Source organism: Rana temporaria, chromosome 4, assembly GCF_905171775.1.
Source record: "Rana temporaria chromosome 4, aRanTem1.1, whole genome shotgun sequence".
Lineage (NCBI taxonomy): Eukaryota > Metazoa > Chordata > Amphibia > Anura > Ranidae > Rana > Rana temporaria.
In genome coordinates this window covers 35,312,433-35,338,201 of record NC_053492.1, presented here as the reverse complement: position 1 = coordinate 35,338,201, position 25,769 = coordinate 35,312,433, and the positions used below count along the sequence as shown (strand labels likewise).

Here is a 25,769-nt window from a genome sequence, read left to right as displayed (position 1 = left end):
TGCAAAGAGAGATCACACAAATACTTCTAAGTATACCATTTATTAAAAGTAATGACAGATAAAGATAATATAAGAATAATACTTAACTAAAGATGCTGTTTTGCCACAGAGCCCTGCCCATGATGGCATGGCCATTGACCAGGTTCAGACACATGACTATGGTATCCCAGATACAACCTTTACTGCTGAGACCCACAGTTTATACTCCCCCTTAAACCTTTAATAATAATGAGACCACCACTGTAACTTGGAGTAAAAACTGGCCGTAGCATCCTACTTTATTTTAAATACTTCAAGTAATAAATAACATATATAAACCATAGAATTCCTGAGAAAACAGTTCTCTCTTACTAGTGCTGGACTTTGCAGGCACCACTAACACCAACTTGTAAACCTTTTAACGTTATAACCTTTTTGGCACTGCGGTACCTAACCTCTGGTCATAGGCCTCAAGCCGACAAGCTGACTCAGAGACGACCACTGACCGCAGTGCCCCCATTAACCAACATTCCAGCTACACCTTGGTAGTCTGGCAAATAACACCCCTTCAGAACCCATACCACCTCTGGGTAATGGCGTCCATCTTTGGGGTAATTTCTTCTCCTGCAAAGTCCAAACACCCGCCAACGCCACGACAGCATGAAACTCGTACCTGCAGAAAGAGAAACCAACACAAGGAAAGCACCCAAAACAAACAAATTTCTCTCAAACCATTATCACCACTATCAGCAAGCCCATAACAAAAAGGGAGGGTGGGTGGGAACTTTTCTCCCCACACCATGTGTTACCCAGGAAAGGAGGCAGGAGGAATTTATAGCTTCTCCTCCCCCACCACTGTACTCTCCCTAACCACTCCCCCCTGGCTTGTAAGGGTTTCTGTTAACCCTGTCATGCCGGCCCTGCGCCTATTGTCTGTTGTTCTTTGCTCCGGGCCTCTCTTTCCTAATGACAGTTCTGAGTGAGACTAAATGTTCCAAGTGATAACTGTAGTATTTAGACATATGTGTAAAGAATAGACAACCCCCAAGCCAACTCCCTTTGTAAGCAGCTATAAGACCCCTTAAAGTGGAGGTTCACCCAAAAACTCAATTTTTAACATTAGATTTAGGCTCATTTTGGGAAGCAGAATTGGGTGTTTTTTTTTAAATCGAAGCAGTACTTATCGTTTTAGAGAGCGATGTTCTCCGCCGCTTCCAGGTATGGGCTGCGGGACTGGGCGTTCCTATTTGATTGACAGGCTTCCGACGGTCGCATACAGCGCGTCACGATTTTCCGAAAGTAGCCGAACGTCGGTGCGCAGGCGCCGCAAAGAGCCGCATAGACGTTCGGCTTCTTTCGGCTACTCGTGACGCGATGTATGCGACCGTCGGAAGCCTGTCGGAAGCCTGTCAATCAAATAGGAACGCCCAGTCCCGAAGACCATACCCGGAAGCGGCGGAGAAGATTGCTCTCTAAAACGGTAAGTACTGCTTCGATTTAAAAAAAAACACCTGATTCTGCTTCCCAATATGAGCCTCAATCTAATGTTAAAATATTTTTTTCGGGTGAACTCCCGCTTTAAAGGAGTTGTAAAGGCAGAAGGTTTTTTATCTTAATGCATTCTATGCAGTCTTTGTATGGCCCCTTAACCAAGATTTGGAGGCTTAGAATTCATTAGTGAGTCACAATATGAGCCAACAATAATAAGGAAATATAAAATATACAATTTCCCCATCAAACCAATCTAAACATCATCAGCCACTGCAACCTGAACTTAGATCTTGGACTAGGTCACTAGTGCTGCCACACAGTTACATACAGTATGTAGCACTACCCCCGCAGGAGCTGCTGAGTATTTTAGGGTGGCATGTTACCTCTATCTTTTCGCTGTCCAGGGTAGTAGATGACAGTTGAAAAAGTTCAATGTCCACACTTTACACTTCTTTCTCTAAGATTTTTTTGCAGAACTTGGTAAAGAAAGAAGAAGTGGTTGAAGAGGTGGAAGGGAAAACAGGTAGATAGGTTCAGGTGCATAATTTCAATCAGGAAACACTCCTGCTTCCAGCAACACTGTTCTCGTCGCCACTCTAGCCAGAGTGGGTTCTGCGCACCCGGATAGGTTCCTCTCACTGGCCTAGCAGCCGGAACGGCGCGCGGAATAAGGTACAGTCTCTGCCACAGACCTTCTCTCAAATGGAGACACTTTCGGTCCAGAATCCCCTTAACACAGGATTCAGCACCCGAATCTCTCCAGATTAACTTCTGTAGAACTCAAGTCTGACAGGCGATCATCATCAAGCCTCTCAGTATATGCTGTATCCTTCGATGAAGTTTCCAGGCCTCTCCTGACATACCAGCCTCTTGCTTGGTCCTCTCCAAGATAGGTCCTTCATCAAGCAATTTCCTCCCTCCAGGATGGACAGCACAGGATCACCTCGCAAGCGTAGACCCAGTCTGACTACTGGGCCTACTTAGGCAGATCACAACCCCGGACCAACATGGTCCCAGAGCCAGGATTGCAGGAGCACACACCCCCGGCCAGGAGGGTCACGAGGTGATGGGACAACCAACGACCGACGACCTCTTTCCAGCTCCGTCTGTTCCTTAAGTACCCCTCCCCAGCATGCACAGCGGGACGATCACTCCCACTGACTCACTGCCGAGGGGGAACACCCAATATCACCTTGACTTAGCTGCTGCCACCCTTTGCCTGGGGTGGTAACGACTTTTGATCCATGCGTGGCCATTCCTGATCTACAGAAATTGATCGTTTGATCAACTTCTGTCAAATGGGAATGCTGGAAAAATGTTATTGCTGTTTTTTAACTGCCGTTGCTAAACAGTATGGTCTGACTGCAGAGAGTCTTGCTGTCAAATACAATGTTCTTGCATGGAGGGATTCTTCCATGCACCTTGCTTGTGTGGATAGCAGTGGCGGCTGGTGCTCAAAAATTTGGGGGGGGGCCAACAAACGAAAAAAAAACTTTGCAGCCTCACCGTGCCCATCAATTGTTGCCACTGTGCCATTAAACGCAGCCACTGTGCCATCAATTGTTGCCACTGTGCCATCAATTGCCGCCACTGTGCCATCAAATGCCGCCACTGTGCCCATCAATTGTTGCCACTGTGCCCATCAATTGTTGCCACTGTGCCCATCAATTTAAAATAAATGATAGTCTCTCGCACTACTCTGAGTAAATGGTGAATGATCAATAGTGTGTATTGATGTCTAAGCAGCGATATCTAAATAGTGTTCACTGTGCACCAATAATAAATGAATATGTGGAAAGTGATACCGCGCTCAAGAAAAATACATCAAACATAAAAACACAAATATCCAAACATGACTGTGTTGTCAAAAAGGAATAACCAGTGAAGATGGATAAAAAAGTAAGTAATCACTTGAAAGTGAAACTTAAACTTAAAGCGGGGGTTCACCCGTACATAACACTTTTTCCCCTTAGATGGATGCTCGTTTTGTCTAGGGGAATCGGCTAGTTGTTTTAAAATATGAGCTGTACTTACCGTTTACGAGATGCATCTTCTCCACCGCTTCCGGGTATGGGCTGCGGGACTGGGCGTTCCTATTTTGATTGACAGTCTTCCGAGAGGCTTCAGACGGTCGCATCCATTGCGTCACGATTTTCCGAAAGAAGCCGAACGTCGGTGCGCAGGCGCAGTATAGAGCCGCACCGACGTTCGGCTTCTTCCGGCTACTAGTGACGAGATGGATGCGACCGTCGGAAGCCTCTCGGAAGACTGTCAATCAAGAAGGAACGCCCGCTCCCGAAGACCCATACCCGGAAGCGACGGAGAGGATGCATCTCGTAAACGGTAAGTACAGCTCATATTTTAAAACAACTAGCTGATTCCCCTAGACAAAACGAGCATCCATCTAAGGGGAAAAATTGTTTTATGGGTGAACTCCCGCTTTAAACTTAAAAGACAGTGCCTAAAACGAGTGACAAGTGACAAAAAATAAATAAATGAAAAAGAGAAAGCACTACACAGTGGTGATGGTGTATATAAAGAGTCCACATATAATGAATGGGTGTATATCTTCAAATGGCCAGTAATTCAGTAATAATGGTGTGCCCATCAATTGTCGCCACTGTGCCCATCAATTGCTGCCAGTTTTCCCCATAAAAGGCCGCCAGTTTGCCCCGTAAAATGCCGCCAGTTTGTCCCCCCCTGCCCGGCACTTACCTTTCTCGGGTCAGCCATCATCCTCCACGCTCCCTCGATGTCTTCTCCCACCCTCGATGTCGCTTCAGCCAATCAGGTGTCCGGTAACCAGACCCGGTGAACCTAATTGGCTGAGACGCGTGTCAGTGTTAACCAGGGAACACACACCCTGTGAGCCCTCTGGTTAACCATTTGGAAGCCGATTAGTGCTCACAGACAATTCCAAAACACACCGAGCCAGTTATTCAGATGGCCGGCACTCAACAGGGGGCTGGCCACCTGAATAGTGGGTGGCATCTGTGACATGCAATGCATGAATCTATGTATGGTTGAGTGACGGGTGCAGGAGAGAGGGGGCGGTGCTCCTGTGCCCCTTATGGACGCACCACCACTGGTGGATGGAGGAATCTTTTCATTTTTCTTTTGTTCAGGCCATCGGCCGAATGAAAATAATTATCCCATCTCTGGCCAGCTTTACACACACACATATACAGTATAAGTGGAATCTTATAGGAATTTGTTTCCTGCTTAAGACTTGGGCAGCCTTGTTGAGGAAACCAATATAGGTGAAGAAACATGCATATAGAATTCAGATAGGGAAAGTGCAATATGTAAATAGGCAATCAAACATCACACACAATTTGGAAATGAGAAGGTAGATGTTTAATAGTCGAATAAGTTAATGAAATAATTCCAAAGGAACTAGTAACTCTGAGGGAGTGGACCAGTGATAAATGCTTAGGGAGTCCCCGCTAAGGCTTACAAGGTCTGATGAATTGGATGCCTCTGACTTGTGAGGGTGAAGGCTGGGGAAAGGTTTGTCCTGACTCCTGACCCAAAGCATGTTGTAGAAGTAGGAGAAGATAGCCCAGCACGAGTTGACGGGTAAAAGCATCCTCAGCTTGATTCATCCAAGCCATGCCTGTTTTGCTGTTTAGCTTGGTGTCTAATAAAGGTTCTTGTGGTAAAGCCAAGGAAGCTTAGACTTCTGTAATACATCATTGCCTTTACTAAACAGAAAAGTCGCACAAACAACTGCACAAAACACAATTCATAGTTACAAAATACTCCTACAACATGCACAAGCCAATTATCCTTTCTACCAAAATAAGCATGTGCAATACGTATACTAAACTGCTACTCAACTTAGAGATGGATTCAAGATGTAATGTTCTTCATGGTTCTTTTCTCAGTCCAAATCAAAACTTCTGTTTCCTCAAGTCTCCAGAACAAGTCTTGCCTCTTTGTTTTTGCCAAACCAACTAGCCTCTGTCTGCCCATATGCCTGTTCAATGTCCCCACCTCCCCCTTACTTCCTCTTACATCATATTCTGCCAAGAGCTTGCTCTGCTTGGCTCATAAGCCTAGTCCAACTGGTTCTATTGCATATCAATAGGAGGAGCTTAACTTCTTAAAATTGCACATGGTCTTAAAATCTAACAACTAACAAATAAATATGCTATAAAATCACCTACAGTTCCTTGAAAAAGTATTCATACCCCTTGAAATTTTGTACATTTTGCATGTTACAACCAAAAACGTAAATGTATTTTATTGGGATTTTATGTGATCCCCCAGGTTAAGTGGTTCTTAACCTGGGGGTCGGGACCCCCTCGGGGGTCGAATGATGATTTGCCAGGGGTCACCGAATCCTGGGCTGTTTCTGAAGCCCACACCACTCTCCCAGCCTTTTTGCAGCCACCCAGCAGGGCTATCTCTGGAGCCTGTGGCCGCCCAGCTGGGCTGTTCCTGGAGCCCGTAGTGGTCCACTCAGCCTCTTCGCAGGAGCCCATTCAGTTTACAGCATGGCTGGGGGGGCAAAGACTAGAGGTCAGCTGACTGGTGAGTTTCGTGAAGTGGGAGGGGCTGAAGGAGACCCCATCTCCTGATTTTGGCATAGGTGTCACTGCTACGAGACACCACAAAGTCAGAGACACAGTGAAGCCGGAGACACAGTAAGTAACGCTACCTGTAATTATAGTTGCCATTAAAAGGACTCAGGTAGCGCTAAATGTCCATGGGTTAGGGGCGCAAATTACTTGTCTTGCCTTGGGTGCTGACAACCCACGCTACGAAAATTATTTTACCGTTAGGGGTCCCCACAACTTGGGAAATTTTATCAAGGGGTCACAGCACTAGAAGGTTGAGAACCAATGTGATAGACCAACACAAAGTGGCAAATAATTGTCAAGTGTAGGGGAAATTATAAATGTTTTAATTTTTTTTTTTTTACAAATAAATATCTGAAAAGTGATGTGCATTTATATTCAGCCCCCTTTACTCTGATACCCCTAACTAAAATCGGTGGAACCAATTGTCTTCAGAAGTCACCTAATTAGTAAATAGAGTCCACCTGTGTGTAATTTAATTCCAGTATAAATACAGCTGTTCTCTAAAGCCATCATAAGTTTGTTAGAGAACCTTAGTGAACAAACAGCATCATAAAGGCGAAGGAACACACCAGATGGGTCAGGGATAAAATTGTGGAGAAGTTTATAGCAGAGTTGGGTTATAAAAAAAAAATTCCAAGCTGTGAACATCTCACAGAGCACTGTTCAATCCATCATCTGAAAATGGAACGAGCATGGCACAACTGCAAACCTACCAACACATGGGCGTCCACCTAAACTGACAGGCCAGGCAAGGAGAGCATTAATCAGAGAAGCAGCCAAGAGGCCCATGGTAACTATAGAGGAACTGCAGAGATCCACAGCTCAGGTGGGAGAATCTGTCCACAGGACAACTATTAGTCGTGCACTCCACAAATCTGGCCTTTATGGAAGAGTGGCAAGAAGAAATCCATTGTTAAAGGAACGCCATAAGAAGTTCTATTTGCCGTGTGCAAGAAGCCATGTGGGGGACACGGCAAACATATGGAAGAAGGTGTTCTGGTCATATGAGACCAAAATTTTACTTTTTGGCCTAAAAGCAAAACGCTGTGTGGCGGAAAACAAACACTGCACATCACCCTGAACACACCATCCCCACCGTGAAACATGGTGGTGTCAGCATCATGTTGTGGGGATGCTTTTCTTCAGCAGGGACAGGGAAACTGGTCAGAATTGATGGGAAGATGGATGGAGCCAAATAGAGGCAATCTTAGAAGAAAACATGTTGGAGTCTGCAAAAGACTCGAGACTGGGGCGGAGGTTCACCTTCCAGCAGGACAATGGCCCTAAACATACAGCCAGAGCTAAATGGAATGGTTTAGATCAAAGCATATTCATGTGTTAGACTGGCCCAGTCAAAGTGCAGACCTAAATCCAATTGCGAATCCATGGCAAGACTTGAAAATTGCTGTTCACAGACGCTCTCCATCCAGTCTGACAAATCTTCAGCTATTTTGCAAAGAAGAATGGGCAAAAATGTCCCTCTCTAGATGTGCAAAGCTGGTAGAGACTTTCCCAAAAAGACTTGCAGCTGTAATTGCAGCGGAATCTGGTTCTACAAAGTATTGACTCAGGGGGGCTGAATACAAATGCACACCACACTTTTCAGAATTTCTTTGTAAATAATTGTGAAAAACATTTATAATTTTCCTTCCACAATTATGCACCACTTTGTGTTGGTCTATCACATAAAATCCCAATAAAATCCATTTATGTGTTTGGTTGTAACATGACAAAATGTGGAAAATTTCAAGAGGTATGAATACTTTTTCAAGGCACTGTAAATATCCATAGCAACACAATGCCTCCGACGTGTTTCACCCCGCCCTCAGGGTTAATCATTACGGACACGTGAGGCAAATTCATGTAGTTCTTATTACCATAACTGTTGCTACCGCAGCAACAATTTATGAAACTATTACCTCCAGTTTTCAGATTAGGAAAATTGCGGTAAATAAGATCAACTCTGGCGTACAAGAGGTACACTACTACTGAGAGTGGGTTGTGCCTGTGCTGAGCAGATGCCATGATTGTGACAGCTTCCTGCACAGGGGTGCATCCCTGGCCTCATTTAGCTGTCTGCTGGGAGAATCCATGACCGAAAGCCAAATGTAAACAGAAGGACTGGGGATACAGCTGATGTCATTACCCAAATATGGGCAATGCCCATATTTGGGAAATTGCTTGTTACTAAGAGGGCGGACAGCAGTGGACTGAATAGCGGCTATAAATCTACCCACTCCTGTGTGCCACCAATCAAAAGTGAAGTGGACCTGATGGGGAACTAGTCTTTCAGTTCCCCCAGCAGGCTCCACCCACTCCTAGTATAAAATTCCTTGGCCATGCGCCTGTCAGTGTGATGGGCACAGTGGGTGGGGAGGGTGACAGTGAGCAGTGTGGACATCAACAAATTTATGTACCTGTCTGACTGGTACATGGATTGAGCACAAACACTGACACTTTCAGTGCTGTGCCCAAACAGAATTCTAATGGGTGTCTACAAAACCATTTAACCACTTGAGACCCGGACCATTATGCAGGTAAAGGACCTGGCCCCTTTTTGCAATTCCGCACTGCATCGCTTTAACTGACAATTGCGTGGTTGTCCGACATGGCTTCCAAACAAAATCTGCATCCTTTTTTTCCCACAAATAGAGCTTTCTTTTGGTGGTATTTGATCACCTCTGCGGTTTTTATTTTTTGCGCTATAAACAAAAATAGAGCGACAATTTTGAAAAAAAAATCAATATTTTTAACTTTTTGCTATAATAAATATCCCCCAAAAAATATTAAAAAAAACATATTTTTCCCTCAGTTTAGGCCGAAACGTATTCTTCTACATATTTTTGGTAAAAAAAAATCGCAATAAGCGTTTCTTGATTGGTTTGCGCAAAGGTTATAGCATTTACAAAATAGGGGATAGTTTAATGGCATTTTTATTAATAGTTTTTTTTTACTAGTAATGGCGGCGATCAGCGATTTTTTTTTCTTTCGTGACTGCAACATTATGGTGGACACATCGGACACTTTTGACGCATTTTTGGGACCATTGTCATTTTCACAGCGAAAAGTGCTATAAAAATGCACTGATTACTGTGAAAATGACAATGGCAGTGAAGGGGTTAACCACTAGGGGCCGCTAAAGGGGTTGAGTGTGTCCTATTGTGTGTTTCTTACTGTAGAGGGGCGTGGCTGGATGTGTGACATCACTGATCGTCCTTCCCTATGACAGGGAACAGACCATCAGTGACATTGCCACAGAGAAGAACGGGGAAGGTTTGTTTACACTCACCTCTCCCAGTTTTTCAGCTTCTGTGACCTGATCGCGGAACACCAGCGGTGATCGGGTCCGCGGGTCCCACGGGCGCGGTCACGGAGCTTCGGACCGGGTCACAAGCGCGCCGGCTGCGGCACGCGCATGACCCACGGCTGGGCACTTAAAGGGCAACGTACCTGTACGTGCTTGTGCCCAGCCGTGCAATTCTGCCAACGTATATCGGCGTTAGGCGGTCCTTAAGTGGTTAATAATTCACCCCGATATTTCCCAGGCACAAAGTAAAAGTTGACTGTGAAAGATAAAGATATTTTCTTTTTTGAACTGGATGTGCCATAGAACTGCCATAGCTTGTTTTTCACTCTCATTTCTTCTTTCCTGTCTCGGCAGGCAACTGGTCGCTACGGAAAGAGACAAATTGACCTTACAGGACTGTCTGGAACCTGGACGAGAAGCAAATGTAAGGAATAATTGGGGTGTGTGATATAGTGGCAGGATCAAAACAACAGACCATTGCTTCTAATGAGTCTTGTAGTCATTTAGTGATAGCAGAGGTTAGATTGCAGCCCATGTGATAAAGCATTGCCATGCTGACCCACTTGGTGCATTTTCAGTGGTGTACTTTGTATTGTATCACCTATTTACTGTATATGACTTCCTCTGCCTTGGAAGGTACAATGTTCCCTAGAACAGGGTGGTCAGTGTGCAGTATCAGAAGATGCCTGTTCAAGCTGTATAAGGGGATCAGTGTTTTTTAGTAATTTTAGCATTGGATAGTATTGCACATCTTATGATGACTTGTGAGTAAATATAAACTGTGAAAAAAGCAATCAGCGCCAAATACTAGCATAAATCCAAATATAAATGTGAATAGTAATAATAAATTACAATATCTCCACAGCTGCTGGGACACTCTCAGTGAATCACCACACCTAATATAGACTATAATAATTGTTAAATAGTACATAGTTTTACAGCGCTCTAAAAAAATATACTCTAAAATATACATACAAATATAAAGTGTACAATGCTTATTAATAGTGATTGTCTCATACTCTAGTCAGTCCTTGTGTGACCGCTCAAAAATATTAATGAAAAATAAATAAAAATAATAATAATAGTGAAAAAACAACTGTATTTTCTTTAAAAAAAGTTCTCATAAAATGTGTTGTAAACAAACACTGCTGTGCAGATCCTCTCTCTCTTGAGTATAATGCTATGTGCACACCATCACCAGCCAAAATGCCTGCTCACCTCAAGGATGAGTTAAAAACTAATAGAAAAAATCTTGCATTCAAATCTTCCTCATTACTTTATTTTTTTGGCTTATTGGTGGTAAGAATCTCATGCTCCTTAAACTGCCTGTCCCCCTGGTGGATTCACTACATCTGATTCCAGGGAACACCCTCCTTCACTCTCTCACTCAGGTTCAGCTCCTCTTTAACTACTTCCCACCCGGCCACTGCATATATATGGCCGGGTGAAACGTCTCTCAGAAGGAGGGGAATCGCGCACGTGCGTTCCCGCGCAGTGGCGCGATTCGGATGCATTTGTGTCACCGGGACACGGCGCATCTCAGATCAGCAGGAGGGCTCTGTGATTGGCCCTCCTGATCACATGACGGCCGTGTCCAATCACAGCCATCATGTGATGTAAACACAGAGCCGGTTGCTAGGCAACCGGCTCTCCTCTCCTCACACAGAAGTTGTCGGTGAGGAGAGGAGGGTGGATCGCTGCAGCCCAGCTGGTGATCAGTGAGTATGAGCTGTTTTTTACAGCTTTTTACTCACTGATCACCAGCCTAGTGTCACACACAATGTAAAATGCACACAGTAAACACACATGTCCCCCAAAACACATGTCCCCATACACACATGTCCCCACATAGTAAAAAGACCTGTTCCCCCACATATGTAACAGTAAAATCACATATCCCAATGATCATTTGCACACATATGTCCGTGATCTCCTGCGCACATCTGTACATGATCATTTGCGTACATATGTCCGTGATCACACAAACCAATTATTATACACTTAACGGGAAGTTTTTAACAAAAACATGTAGCAGAATAAATGTTGGCTTTAATTTATGACAAAATTCGATTTTCTTGGATTTCTTTTAAAATAGAAAGAAGAAAATATTGTTATTTTTTAAAAATTTCTGCTCTTTTTTCACTTATATCGCAAAAAAAAACAAAAAAAATAAAAACAGAGTCGTAAATAAATACCACCAAACGAAAGCTCTATTTGTGCAAACAAAATGATAAAAATTTCATTTGGGTACAGTGTAGCATGACTGCGCAATTGTCATTGAAAGTGTGAGAGCACTGACAGCTGAAAATTGGTCTGGGAAGGAAGGGGGCGAAAGTGCCCAGTATTGAAGTGGTTAATCTGTGTGGTTTTGTAACATGGAACAACAAACGTAACTACCATAGTCTTTCTCTGTTGCTACATTTATTAAACCACCCCCAAAGAGTTACACTTACAAAGTAAAAACATCAGATAAGCATATAAAACATTGGCTTGTTCAGCGCAGGTCTTGCCCACGGTGACTAATATGTTCTCACAGACTCGGCTTCTCCACTCTATTCGCGATTCACCCTCTCATTGGGCTTCCTCAGTAGGTGACTGGAACGGAAGTGGGAGTAGGTACCTGTCAAAATCATGTACCTGCTCCCCCTCTCTTTTCCCCCAAAAGCTCAGTTTCACAAGCAGAAGCCTGGGAGGAGGCCATAAAGCGTAAGTTCCACTTTTGGGTGGAATTTCCGCTTTAAACAAGATCCAAATCCAATAAATCTCCTATAAGCAGTACCATGATAATGTCTTTTTAAAAGTTGTTTTCATTTCAAACTCAGCTTTCATTAAAATAATCCCTGATAAATAACCCTTTTTTGAATGTCCTTGTTCAGGCACTTCCTGCTATAGTGTGACAACTGTATTCCAGTTGTGCTACTGTGTTGCCTCTCTCATCATTGTTACCATCAGGAGACCAGTCTAGTCCAATGTTTAGATAACGCTGCAGCAAGTACATGTTGACAGGAAGTAACAAACATTTTTTGTGATGCACTAATATCTGTAATCTATTCAAAGTAGAACTATAGGCAAAACTTTTTTTTTTTTTGGACAGAGCAAGGGAGGGTTATTGCCCCTGGTTGTTTATTTTTTGCTATCGCTGTACCATGGGAAAGATTTCTCTTCACTTCCTGTCCTCTAGCCAAACAGGAAGTAAAAGGAATCTCCTGGAAATGAAGGGAATCCCTTGGGGTCTCCCAGGTCACCAGAACTAGTGTCCCCATTGAAAGATTTCCACTCTTACATTTTTTGGGGATAACCCAAAATTTGGGGATTTTCTTTTACTTTTACTTTCAATGAATGGTAAACAGGACAAATAGAGGGTGAATCTCCGTATCGGAGGCACAGACAACAATAAAAGAAACTGACAGGTGTTGTAATTCCTCTCCACTCTATCCAAAACTAAATCTGCTTTAGGGAAGAAAACTGTTCTTTATAATGGATCAAGGATACATTTTTGCAAAACATCTTCACTGGTCACTAATTAATTACTGATTAAAGGCATGCTTTTCACCAGATGCAGAAGATTCATACCATAACAACAAACCCGTACTCTATGAGGCAGGGGAAGGAGCACAAGTATCCGGTCTCCATGAGCCAGATGGAAGATGTCCTGTGGTGTTCAGAGGTGGAAAGGTGAGGCCGTAGGCTCAGATAATGTGCTTAAAGTGAAAATATGGTGCCAGGGATTTGTGGGCTGCAAATGCTGTCTCCTTTTAAAAATATATATTTTTTGGTTTTAAGGGGGCACAGGAATCAGTTAATGAGACAACAGAGTTATTCTGTCACTTACAGTAGGATTTGGACACTAGCAAACAAAAAAAGCCATTGAGCAGCGAGGTATAGCCACTCCCACTTCTATTATGCTTTAGTTTTTTTGTTAGTTTCTTAAGAGGATGGTTATCTTTTCTCTATTGAGAAAAGTATATTCCTTTTCTTTACTAGCCATTTCATTTTCTTTATTTTATTTTTTGTCGAGATGTATTTTCTTCAGTCAAGATATCATCTACATGCTGCTGAGCTGGGCTTGGAGGCTCTACCCAGACCCTGCTGGACCAAAGAATACAGGGCCTGCCTGAAATGTGTCCTTTGATCACTGGACTCTGCCAGTGGTACTTTCCAAACCTTCTGGTACTGTGTTAGCTGCATAGCGCTTTCCGTGCTCAGAACTGTGGTGCAACCTCTGGTGTGACTCAGTCTCTGAGAACTTTAAAGCGGTTGTAAACCCACTTTTTTCACTTTTACCTACAGGTAAGCCTATAATAAGGCTCACCTGTAGGTATCAAGAATATCTCCTAAACCTGTACGGTTTAGGAGATATTCCCCCCGCAATGCGCCGTTGATTGCAGCGGCGCATGTGCAAGGGGGATCCTCGGCTAAAGGACCGGCAGCCGCCGGACCTTGCCGAATTTAAATCTCCCGCGCGCATACGCGGGAGTGACGTCATCGCCGCTCCAGCCAATCACAGCGCTGGAGCGGCGATACCCGGAAGACACGCCGGAGCAAGATGACATCTCGCTCGGCGTGAACCAGGTAAGTGTTCCTCACCTCGTTCCGAGGTAAGTATTTCATAATCAGCATTTTGCCTTGCAGGTTTAAAAAAAAAAAAAGTTATGCGGTTTACAACCGCTTTAACTAAAGACACAATTTCAACTGAGCAGCAGGAGTTACTGCGATGTTGGTAATGTTGAATGCCTCCTTTATGTAGTGCTTTATGTAGCTATGTAGTGCTACTCCTAGGGGAGCCACTGGATTTTTTGGGTCCTCCTGATCTGCTCCAGAGATAACCCACCCTGAACCTGTACCTGAGTGACATGGACACTCCTGGAAACTACTTAAATGGGCTTTATTGAGGATCTAAAGTGCTGCAAAAGAAAATTGGTTAAGCAGATAAGAAAACAACTTTACACTAAACCCAGGCTGAAATAGACTTTGAGATGTGCAGGTGAAATGATAACAATAAGACCTAACTAACATACAAAGGCCATATCTACACCACTGGCCATGGTTATGTAGCACTACCCCCACAGGAGCTGCTGAGTATTTTGGGCGGCATGTTACCTCTATTTCCTCACCGTCCAGGGTAGTAGAAGAGAGTTGAAAAAGTTCAATGTGCACACTTTACACCTCTTTTTCTAAGATTTATTTGCTGAACTTGGTAAGAAAAGAAGAAGTGGTTGAAGGGGTGGAAGGGTAAATAGGTAGATAGGTTAAGGTGCATACTCTCAATTAGGAAACACTCCTGCTTCCAGCAAACAGTTCTCGTCGCCACTCTAGCCAGAGTGGGTATTGCTTACCCGGATATGTCCCTCTCACTGGCCTAGCAGCCGGAATGGCCCATGGAATAAAGTACAGTCTCTGCCACAGACCTTTCTTTATGAGGAGACACTTTCGGTCCAGAATCCCCTAACAAAGAATTCAGCACCCGGTACTCTCCAGACTAGCTTCTGTAGAACTCAGATCTGACAGGCAATCACCATCAAGCCTCTCAGTGTATAATGCATCCTTTGATGAAGTTACCAGGCCTTCTCCCAAGATACCAGCCTCTTGCATGGTCCTCTCCAGGATAGGTCCTCCCCTGGCTTCCTTCATCAAGCGGCTTCCTCCCTCCAGGACAGACAGCACAGGATCACCTTGAAAGTGCAGGTCCCACTCTGACTACTGGGCCTACTTGGATAAACCACAACCCCGGACCAACGTGGTCCCGGAGCCAGGATTCAGTAGCATGCACCCCCAGCCAGGCGGGCCACTAGGTGGTGGGATGACAGACCGACGCCCCCGGTCCAATGACGTCTGTCCCTTAAGTACCCCTCCCCAGCATGCACAGCGGGACAATCACCCCCACTGCCGAGGGGGACACCCAGGGCTTAAGTCCTGCGGGAACGCGTGGGAACGGAGTTCCTGCACTTTTTTCACAGCAGGAACGCAGTTCCCTTTGCAGGACTAGAGCAGCCGAGAGCAGCCGAGCTGCCCGAGCCAATTCTTCACTAAGCGGCGATGCCCAGCTTGAGTCACTGTCAGGGGCAGGCGAACCTTAGTAATCCTTTATGTTACTGGCCGCTTCCTGTATATGGATTCATCAGGTAGTGTGCGGGTATTCCGTCACTTCCTTGATGCCGCAATGTCTCCTGGGAGCTTTTGTCATTGTTCCCAGGAGACATTGCGGAGGTCTGCCGCGAATTATTGCGGGATTTAGAAAGAAGCAAGTTATTTCTAAATCCCGCAACCCGATGAATCCATCTACAGGAAGCGGCCAGTAACAAAGCATTACTAAGGTACAATGGATCGAAAAAACAAACAAAAAACATGCGGTTTAGAAATTATGCATATGAGCGTATTATTTAATTTTTTTTGGTGGGGGAGTGGATCTTGGGTGGGAGTTCCCACACTTTTTTCCCCAGGACTTGACCCCTGGGGACACCCAATACACCCTGACTCTGCTGCTGCTACCCTTGGCCTGGGATGGTAATAACACCCCCGGGCGAACAATGGTGGTTTCTCCCAGCACAGCCATGGCTGGAACAGAGGCGAAATTGCCCATAGTTACATTTGCCTGAGTCAATTAACAACTCAGACCCACTCTAAATTTAAAGCAGCGCCCGTCCAACAGGAGCAGGCCGCTACAGTTACATTAGATGAAGTCCTGACGGCACTGGGGCCTGAGTGTTCTGTTGGAGCACTGTAAGTTAGAGAAATATTTGTACTTCAAACAAAGGATGTCCCAAAGAGAGCAACTAACAAACAAGGATTAGGTAGAGCTGGTGGCCAAGAGGCTACTTATCAACTTCTCATTTTGGGTTTCTGGTGGTCCCTCAGTAACCAATGAAAAGGTCTTCCCTCTCAATCTGGTATTTAGCAGCTGTAACAGGCGGCCCTCTTTCTAAAAAGGTACTGGATCATCTACAGTCTCGCACAGGAACACAGCTGCCATTTCTTTCACCTGAATCAGCCACAGTCTCTCGCCTGGACAGGAGTTTGCAGCAACAACAGATCACAGCAACAAAGTCCCACTCTGTGAAGTACAGGAACAGTCTCTCTGGGCTTTCCAGCACTCGGCTCAGATTGCTGCACAGTACATGATTGGTATCTCTCCCCCAGCAGTACCATAGATTCTCCTGGCAGCTCTGTTGGCAAACTTCCATTGGGCCCTGTCCCCAGGCTCACTGGAGCACTCACTCAGCATACAGTTTTTTACAATATGATTTTTTTTTCAACCATTGCTCCTATCCTATCTGCAAGAGAAGCCATTCAGATCCCAAGTACAAGAGGAACAGATGTGTTGCATTGAGTCTCTCCAGCTCATGATCTACTAACAGTTGTAGAACAGCCTGCAGTGCCCTAATAAGGGGCCTTACAAAACAGATTATAGTGCACATATGCAAAAATGACATTTACCCTGCAGGGCTAGTTTAAAACACTTGAACATATTCAAAAATACGGGGGTTTGGTCACACTATATGGTTGTAGCGCTACCCCCGCAGGAGCCGCTGGTTGTTTGTGGGGTCGGCGTATTGAGTTACCTTGCAGGGTGTCTAGGGGTAATACTAGTGAGTTGAGGTCCAGTCATCAATTGGGTTTTCTTCAATGCTTTATTCCAAGGCCCAACATGGCCAACATCAACATAAGACAAGATAGGAAAGGTTGATGAAGCATAAGAACAACTTTAGTATCAGGCCTTGGATATGAAAAGAGCAGTCCTGCTCTTAGTAATAATAAGATCAGTTCGTCGCCACTCTAGCCAGAGTGCCCCCGGACAGACTTTTGCCACAAGCCTGGCAGCCGAAGTGTCACTTGTAAATCGCTGGGAGGAACAGACCTCTGCCACTGGCCTGACTCTGGACCTCTGCCACAGGCCTAGCGATTTAAGGTGCAATAATTGGATTGAGCGAATCCTCCCAGTAAATTCAGTTAAGGTCACTGGTTGACAGCTGCAACATACCTGTCAGTGTCGTGGTGACCAGATCCCCGATGGTTTGTTCAGGCCTCCTGGATAACCTTTCTCTGGGTTCTCCCTGAGCGGATTCCCCACCGCACAGCTCTCAGCTTAGGATCCTCTTAGCAAAGGTTGGGACCCAGCAAGTCGCTGGGGCCCTTCTCATCATCAGGATGAAGCTCTGCATGGTGCGCAACTCCGGCCAGGTAGGTGGATGCCGCACCTGGAACTCGGACCCCGCGAAAAAAGGACCTGGAATCAATGGCGTCTGCCCCAGATATACCCTTCTCCAGCATGCCCAGCGAGGGAAAACTCCTCTAATTGGCTGCTGGGCAAAAGTGACTCTGCCAGAACCCCTCTAGCGCCAACTGCCGCCCAGAGGTGGAAACGCACCCCTGAAACGCAGACTGACCTACAAGACAGTTCTGAAAGGACAGCAGCCCTGCAATTTAACAAATTGTGAATGGGAGCAAAATAACTCTCCCATTCCCCACTAACTTTAGCGTAGTGCCCATACTGAAAGTAAGGGGGCGCTACATGGTCATATAGTGCTAAGCCCACTTACTGCGACAAAGTACCCCGAATTAGTGGGCCCTAACCTGTTAATAGAATGAAAGAACCTGTGTCTCAACCATGGGAGATAAACTCCTCTATAAGGGAGTACTGAAGGAATTCCTTCTATGCACTGTTGGCCACTAATAAGAGGTAATGAAGAGGGGGAGGGGTGCTCCAGCCCAAGAAACCTGGTCGGGGTCTATACAACATACAAAAACATACTTGGGGGGCACACCCTAAAAATGCTATACATCTAAGATGGTGCTGCTATAAGACCAAAGACAGTACAAAACAGATTCTAGCGCACACATGCAAAAATGACATTTATCCTGCAGGGCGCGTTAAAAAAACCTGAACATATGCACCTTGCGCCAGGAGGGCCACGAGGCGAAGGACCCCATAAAATGGCGTCTGCCCCTTAAGTACCCCTCCCCAGCATGCACAGCGGGGTCGCCACTCCCACTGTACCGATGTCGAGAAAGGACACCCAACACATCATGGTACACCCGTGTTCCAACATAAGGCCGAGATGGCAACACCACCTGCAGGCAACAAGGGAAACTACCAAGTAGTACCACAGCCAGAACAGAGGCAAATGTGTGTTAATCAAACAGGTCTGGGCCCAAATACCGACCCAGACTTCCCTTAAATTTTAAATAGCGCCCCCTGGATTTGGGGTGGGCGCTACACCACTGTGAATCTGACATTGCCCCACTTAACAAAACGAACTGTACCTAATGCAGGTTCAAAAGGATCCTGCTGATTAATGCTTGGTAACCCTTTCCAAAGTTCTGTTTTCACTAGCAGGCCCTGCTATGCAACTTAAGGGAGTAGACTGACGTTGAAGGATCCAGCTTCAGTCCCTATTGACCCTTTAGTTGTTGCCTTCAGCCCAACATTACTGTATTGACGATCTAGCTGAGGTTTTCCATCTTATCTCCCAAATGAGTTGCCTGTCTATGAACATACGGAGACCTCTTTAGCTAAAATGTTGGTCTGTGGAATAGCAATGTAAAAAACACTTGTGCTTGCCCTTTGATGTTGAGCATTTTTTTGGTGCTTAACTGGATAATTTCATGGAGCACATCACTAGTGGCAAGAGTACCCATTTACCCCAGCATACAGGGCCATCTTTAATTTTGATTGGGTCCTGGGCAAACATTTTCTTGGGGCACCCCCTCCATTCTGAGACATTCAAAAAAATAGCAGATAGATGCAAAATCAGTTTACTGCAGCAGATCACGTAGCGATTGCAATTGTTTGCCAGAGGTTACAGCCTATCCTTACCACTCACTGGCTGGTTGCTAGAGGTTACAACACATAATTTATGCTTGCTGATTGGTTGCTAGAGGTTACTGCAAATTATTAGTGCTCACTGATTGGTTGCTATAAGTTAATGCACATCATTACCACTAGGGTTGTCCCGATACCACTTTTTTAGGACCGAGTACAAGTACCGATACTTTTTTTCAAGTAGTCGCCGATACCGAATACCGATACTTTTTTTAAATATGTCCCCCACATATGCAGCCATGTCCCCCACATATGCAGCCATGTCCCCCACATATGCAGCCATGTCCCTCTAGCCATGTCCCTCACATATGCAGCCATGTCCCTCTAGCCATGTCCCTCACATATGCAGCCATGTCCCTCTAGCCATGTCCCTCACATATGCAGCCATGTCCCTCTAGCCATGTCCCTCACATATGCAGCCATGTCCCTCACATATGCAGCAATGTCCCTCTAGCCATGTCCCTCACATATGCAGCAATGTCCCTCTAGCCATGTCCCTCGATGCGGCGGCAGCGACGGGGGGGGAAAGTATTCTATTTAGGTATCGGGGGTATTTGCGCGAGTACGAGTACTCCCGCAAATACTCGGTATCGGTCCCGATACCGATACTGGTATCGGTATCTGGACAACCCTAATTACCACTCACTGAGCAGTGGAGCAATCCCAAATAATTGAGCAAGTAAAGCGGCACATTAAAGCGGATGTGCCATGGGAACAAAATATTAAAAGTCAGCAGCTACAAATACTGCAGCTGCTGACTTTTAATATTAGGACACTTACCTGTCCTGGAGTCCAGCGCCGATCGCAGCAGAGCACGAGCGATCGCTCGTCACTCTGCTGCTCCCCCCGCCATCCACGCTGAGGGAACCAGGAAGTGAAGCGCTGCGGCTTCACTGCCCGGTTCCCTACGGCGCATGCGCGAGTCGCGCTGCGCCCGCCGATTGGCTCACACGCTGTGTGCTGGGAGCCGAGTGTTCCCAGCACACAACGGGCGACAGACGGGATGTGACGGAATGCCCGTCTTTCGCCCGTATCGTGTGGCCGGAAGTGGGTGCCAATACCTGTCTTTAGACAGGTGTCTGCACCCCCCTCCCCCCTGAAAGGTGTCAAATGTGACACCGGAGGGGGGGAGGGTTCCGATCAGCGGGACTCCACTTTAGGGTGGAGGACCGCTTTAATACACATACTACAGGAGAGGGTCAGAGAGTGCAGACATACTGCACAAGATTACCAGAGACTGCGGACATACTGCACACGATTACCAGAGACTGCGGACATACTGCATGAGATTACCAGAGACTGCGGACATACTGCACAAGATTACCAGAGACTGCGGACATACTGCACAAGATTACTAGAGACTGCAGACATACTGCAGGAGATTACCAGAGACTGCAGACATGCTGCACGAGATTACCAGAGACTGCAGACATGCTGCACGAGATTACCAGAGACTGCGGACATACTGGAGTCTGCACGAAATTACCAGAGACTGCGGACATACTGCACAAAATTACCAGAGACTGCGGACATACTGCACAAGATTACTAGAGACTGCAGACATACTGCAGGAGATTACCAGAGACTGCAGACATGCTGCACGAGATTACCAGAGACTGCAGACATGCTGCACGAGATTACCAGAGACTGCGGACATACTGGAGTCTGCATGAGATTACCAGAGCCTGTGACATACTGCACAAAATTACCAGAGACTGTGACATACTGCACAAGATTACCAGAGACTGCGGACATATTGCACGAGATTACCAGAGACTGCGGACATACTGCACGAGATTACCAGAGACTGCGGACATACTGCACAAGATTACCAGAGACTGTGACATACTGCATGAGATTACCAGATACTGTGACATACTGCATGAGATTACCAGAGACTGTGACATACTGCACGAGATTACCAGAGACTCTGACATACTGCATGAGATTACCATAGACTGTGACATACTGCATTAGATTACCAGAGACTGCGGACATACTGCACAAGATTATCAGAGACTGTGACATACGGCACGAGATTACCAGAGACTGTGACATACTGCACGAGATTACCAGAGACTGTGACATACTGCATGAAGTTACCAGAGACTGTGACATACTGCATGAGATTACCCTGTACTGCATGAGATTACCGTGAACTGCATGAGATTACCGTGAACTAAATGAGATTACCGTGAATTGGGGCCCAGATGACAGTTTTGCAGAGGACACAGGAGGCTGTATTTTCGCGCTGGCCAGCAGAGAGGGGGCGGGACCGGGAACTCCACTCGGAACAGTGCGGCTGTAGTTGGAGCCAGTGATCGGAGTGGGCGCGTCAGTGGAGCTCCCAGCCCTGCCCCCGGACCTCTGTATTCCCCAGCCAGTATAGAGGGGGCAGGGCCGGGAGCTCCACTGACGTGCCCACTCTGATCACTGCTCTAACTACAGCCACTCTGTTCTGAGCATACAGGCTACCTGGGACAGGGTCAGCGCGTCTGTGGAGCTCCCGGTTCCACCCCCTCACTGCTGACTAGATCAGGAATACAGCCTCCCGTGTCCTCTGTGCACACTGCAAAGTCGGCGTCGGGGCCCCAATTCACGGGTAGCACAGGGCCCCCTACAAAGATTGGGCCCAGGGCAAGTTCCCCATTTGCCCTGCGCTAAAGACGGCCCTGCCAGCATAAGAAGCCTACTTCTTATGCCGCATACACACCATCACTTTATGTGATGAAAAAAAACAAAATTTTCTGTGAAGTAAAAAACGACGTTTTTGAAACTTCAATTTTCAAAGACGAAGTTGCCTACACACCATAGTTTTTCTCACAATGTTCTAGCAAAGCGAGGTTCACCACGTTTTTCCATTGAAGCTCGCTTCATAACTAGCTTCTGGGCATGCGCGGGTGTAAAAACGTTGTTTTAAACGACGTTTTTTGCTACAGACGGTCTATTTCTGTGAAGTAAAAAACGACGTTTTGAAAAACGACACATAAAATTGAAGCATGCTTCAATTTTTTTTGGTCGTTTTTTACAAGACATAAAACGACGTTTTCCCCCACACATGGTCATTTAAAGTGACGTTTTTAAAAATTTCATTTTTTTTTTATCACATAAAAGTGATGGTGTGTACGGGGCATTAGTCTGGAAAATCTTTTTCTGCCTTTGAATCCGATAAAAGAGTTCCTTCATTTTTTCTCAGGCGTCTCCAAAGCAATGCCATCATGAAGGAAGGCTTCCACTTTACAAAGTGGTGGGGGATGTCTGTTGGCCTTTGTGGACACCTGGTCAGGAAGCGTGTCAGATGTCTGGGTAAGGGATGTGATGTCAAGACTAAAAGCTGCAGTTCCATTCTCTGCTTTACTCCGTTTCATGTTTTCCAACATACCCGTGTCTTTGCATCGGTTAGCAGATCTTCATTTTGCACTTGCAGACCTTTTGAACCAATAAATTGTTACAATTTTAAAATTGGTTGGGGTGTTACTGTAACATTTTGACTGGTTTTGACTGGTTTTGAAGACCCATCTGTCTTCATTCAAGTTCAAACTGTCTACAAGAAATCTACCAAGTTATAGCCTACCCCCATCAGGAAGACTTTCTAGCCTCAGTGGAAATAAAGTATACGTATTTACATGTGTTCATGCTTCCCTTAATGGTATCTATTGCTAGCATTGCTACACTCCCATCGTGGGACACCTTGACCTTCTGTTGAGAGAACAGTCAGCTAAAATTTTGTCCATCAATGTGATGTAAATAGCCCTAAACAGGTTTGGTTGGATTCTGAACCTTCAGAAGTCAGAACTGGAACCAACAGATTGCTTGGAATATCTGGGTCTAGTTATAGACACAGCCCAAGCAAAACCTTATGCCGCGTACACACCATCACTTTATGTGATGAAAAAAAATGACGTTTTTAAAAACGTCACTTTAATTGACCGTGTGTGGGGGAAAACGTCGTTTTATGTCTTGTAAAAAACGACCAAAAAAAATTGAAGCATGCTTCAATTTTATGTGTCGTTTTTCAAAAGTGCACTTTTTACTTCACAGAAATTGACCGTGTGTAGCAAAAAACTTCGTTTTCTAAGACGTTTTTTCATCCACGCATGCCCAGAAGCTACTTATGAAGCAAGCTTCAATGGAAAAACGTGGTGGAACGTAACCTCACTTTGCAAGATCATTGTGAGAAAACGATGGTGTGTAGGCAACTTCGTCTTTGAAAATTGAAGTTTCAAAAACGTCATTTTTTACTTCACAGAAAGTGTCGTTTTTTTTCATCACATAAAGTGATGGTGTGTACGCGGCATTAGACTCTATGAGATTCCCACAACCTTCTGTTTCAGTGATAAGTGTCACTGGTAATATTTCCCTTTCCTTTTGGCCATATTCAAAGAACAGTTCTTATTTTTAAATGCAGGAACCTATAGCAACCTATCTGAGTTGGTACAATTGATTTCTATGGTGATTCCATCCTCTTGTAGGTACAGATTAGCCGCCTGCAGTATATTAGTGTAGCGGCCTGCTCCTGTTGAACAGGCGCTGCTGTAAATTTGGAGGGGGTCTGAGTTGTTATTTGATTCAGATATGTGTAATTATGGGCAATTTAGCCTCTGTTCCAGCCATGGCTGTGCTGGGAGTAACCCCCATTGTTCGCCTGGGGGTGTTATTGCAGTCTCAGGCCAAGGGTGGCAGAGTCAGGGTGTATTGGGTGTTCCCCTCGGCAGCCAATCAGTGGGAGCTGTTTCCCCGCTGTGCATGCTGGGGAGGGGTACTTAAGGGACAGATGCCATTTGTCATCTCATGCGCCTCCTGGCCCGCCTGGCCTGGGGTTGCGTGTCCTGAGTCCTGGCTTTCGGGACCACGTTGGTCCGGGGTTGCGGCTTCGCTGGTAGGTCCAGTAGTCAGACTGGAGCCTGCTCTATGGAGGTGATCCTGTGCTGTCTGTCCTTCGGGAGGAATCCATTTGATGAAGTAAACCAGGGGAGGACCTATCCTGTAGAGGACCATGCAAGAGGCTGGTATCTTGGGAGAAGGCCTGTAGACTTCATCGAAGGATGCACCACACACTGCTAGGCTTGATGATGATTGCCTGTCAGATCTAAGCTCTACTAAAGTTAAGCTGGAGAGATCCGGGTGCTGAATCCTGGGTCAGAGTATTCTGGACCACAAGTGTCTCCTCATAAAGGAAGGTCTGTGGCAGAGACTGTGTCGTTCCGGCTGCTAGGCCGGTGGGGGGACCTGTCTGGGTGGGCAGTGCCCACTCTGGCTAGAGTGGCCATGAGAACTGTTTGCTGGAAGCAGGAGTGTTTCCTAATTTGAGAGTATGCACCTGAACCTAGCTACTTATTTACCCTTCCAGCCCTCTAACTTCTTTTCTACTACGTTCTGCAAAAAAATCTTAGAAAAAGAAGCGTATCTTGTGGACATTGGAATTCTTCAGACTCTCGTTTATTACCCTGGACAGCGAGTATATAGAGGTAATGTGCTGCCCGAAATATTCAGCAGCTCCTTCGGGGGTTAGTGCTACATTAGTTATGCACAGGGCAGCAGCTCCAGAAACAGGTAAGCAGTGCCTTTCATAATGATAAGCTGCAGTGTCAGTACTCAAGAATTAACCGATCAGTGGTAAGTATTCTTATAGACAGGGCATCTCAGGAGGGGGCCCTGGGGAGACAGGAGTGTGAAATATACTTTACCTAACAGCTAGTATAGCCACATGCTAAGGACATATTTGTAGTAGAATTCTGTGAACTGCACTGACTAAATGTTAAGTAGAATTAGCTGTACCATCCCTCTCTTTTGTAGGGTGTTTGGCTTTCCTCCACATTATACCGACATTGGCATGATGAAGCGTACATCCCGGATGAAACTTCTTGGAAGGGCCTGGAGTGTCCCTGTCATACGTCATCTCTTTGCCCCCCTTAAGGAGTATTTTGCCAGTAGATGAAGATGACATGTGACTTCATGAAACAAGAGTTTTAAGCGTTGAAAATAACTAAGACTTTTTTAATACTTTTTTTAAAATCTTTTTTTGATGTTTTTGTTTTGATTGTTTACGTTTTTTTGTAATGTAGACCTTTCAGCAAACAGTAAAATTAAACATATTTAAGTATTTACTTGTATATTTGTAAACCACATAGTATATGGCGCATCCCAGGTGTAAAATACTGTAGCAGGTTACTCCCTAATTAGCTCATGTATAATAAAAGGCTATAACAGTCAGGCTATAATAGTCCATAGTGATGAATTCAATCCATAAGAAATTGAATCATAGCACACAAAGCGAGCAGCTCCACGGAGAGACAGGAATGAATCTCTAAAAAAACAGTAGAAGAACACAGGGGGTGCCACTAGGTGTACTATTAAAAAAAAAACTTTAATAAGGCAGCCATATGTCCACTCACATAAATCCACAAAAGGAGCGCTTGTCAATACAGTAGCATCTATAGAAAGATCGTCCACACACAGAGGTCTGTCAGTAGCAGCTAATAGCATGGATAGTTTAGGAAGACATCGGAAACCACTGTGGAACCAAAAGTGATGTCAAGCCCAGGGATGATCCATTGCCTAGGTAAGGGGTTTCGAAGTGCCAATT

At 45.4% G+C, this 25,769-nt stretch overlaps 1 protein-coding gene across 1 annotated transcript in view; it reads left to right on the top strand.

Moving 5' to 3' along the window:
* LOC120935600 (DNA (cytosine-5)-methyltransferase 3A-like) overlaps window positions 1–25,286 on the top strand; it is an 80,658-nt gene extending 55,372 nt beyond the window's left edge. Inside the window, exons 18-20 of the mRNA XM_040347649.1 lie at window positions 9,718–9,787; window positions 12,920–13,038; window positions 24,980–25,286. Of these exons, the coding sequence (XP_040203583.1) occupies window positions 9,718–9,787; window positions 12,920–13,038; window positions 24,980–25,121 (331 nt within the window). The 3' untranslated portion in view covers window positions 25,122–25,286. The remainder of the gene's footprint in view (window positions 1–9,717; window positions 9,788–12,919; window positions 13,039–24,979) is intronic.
* The last annotated feature ends 483 nt before the right edge of the window (window positions 25,287–25,769 follow it).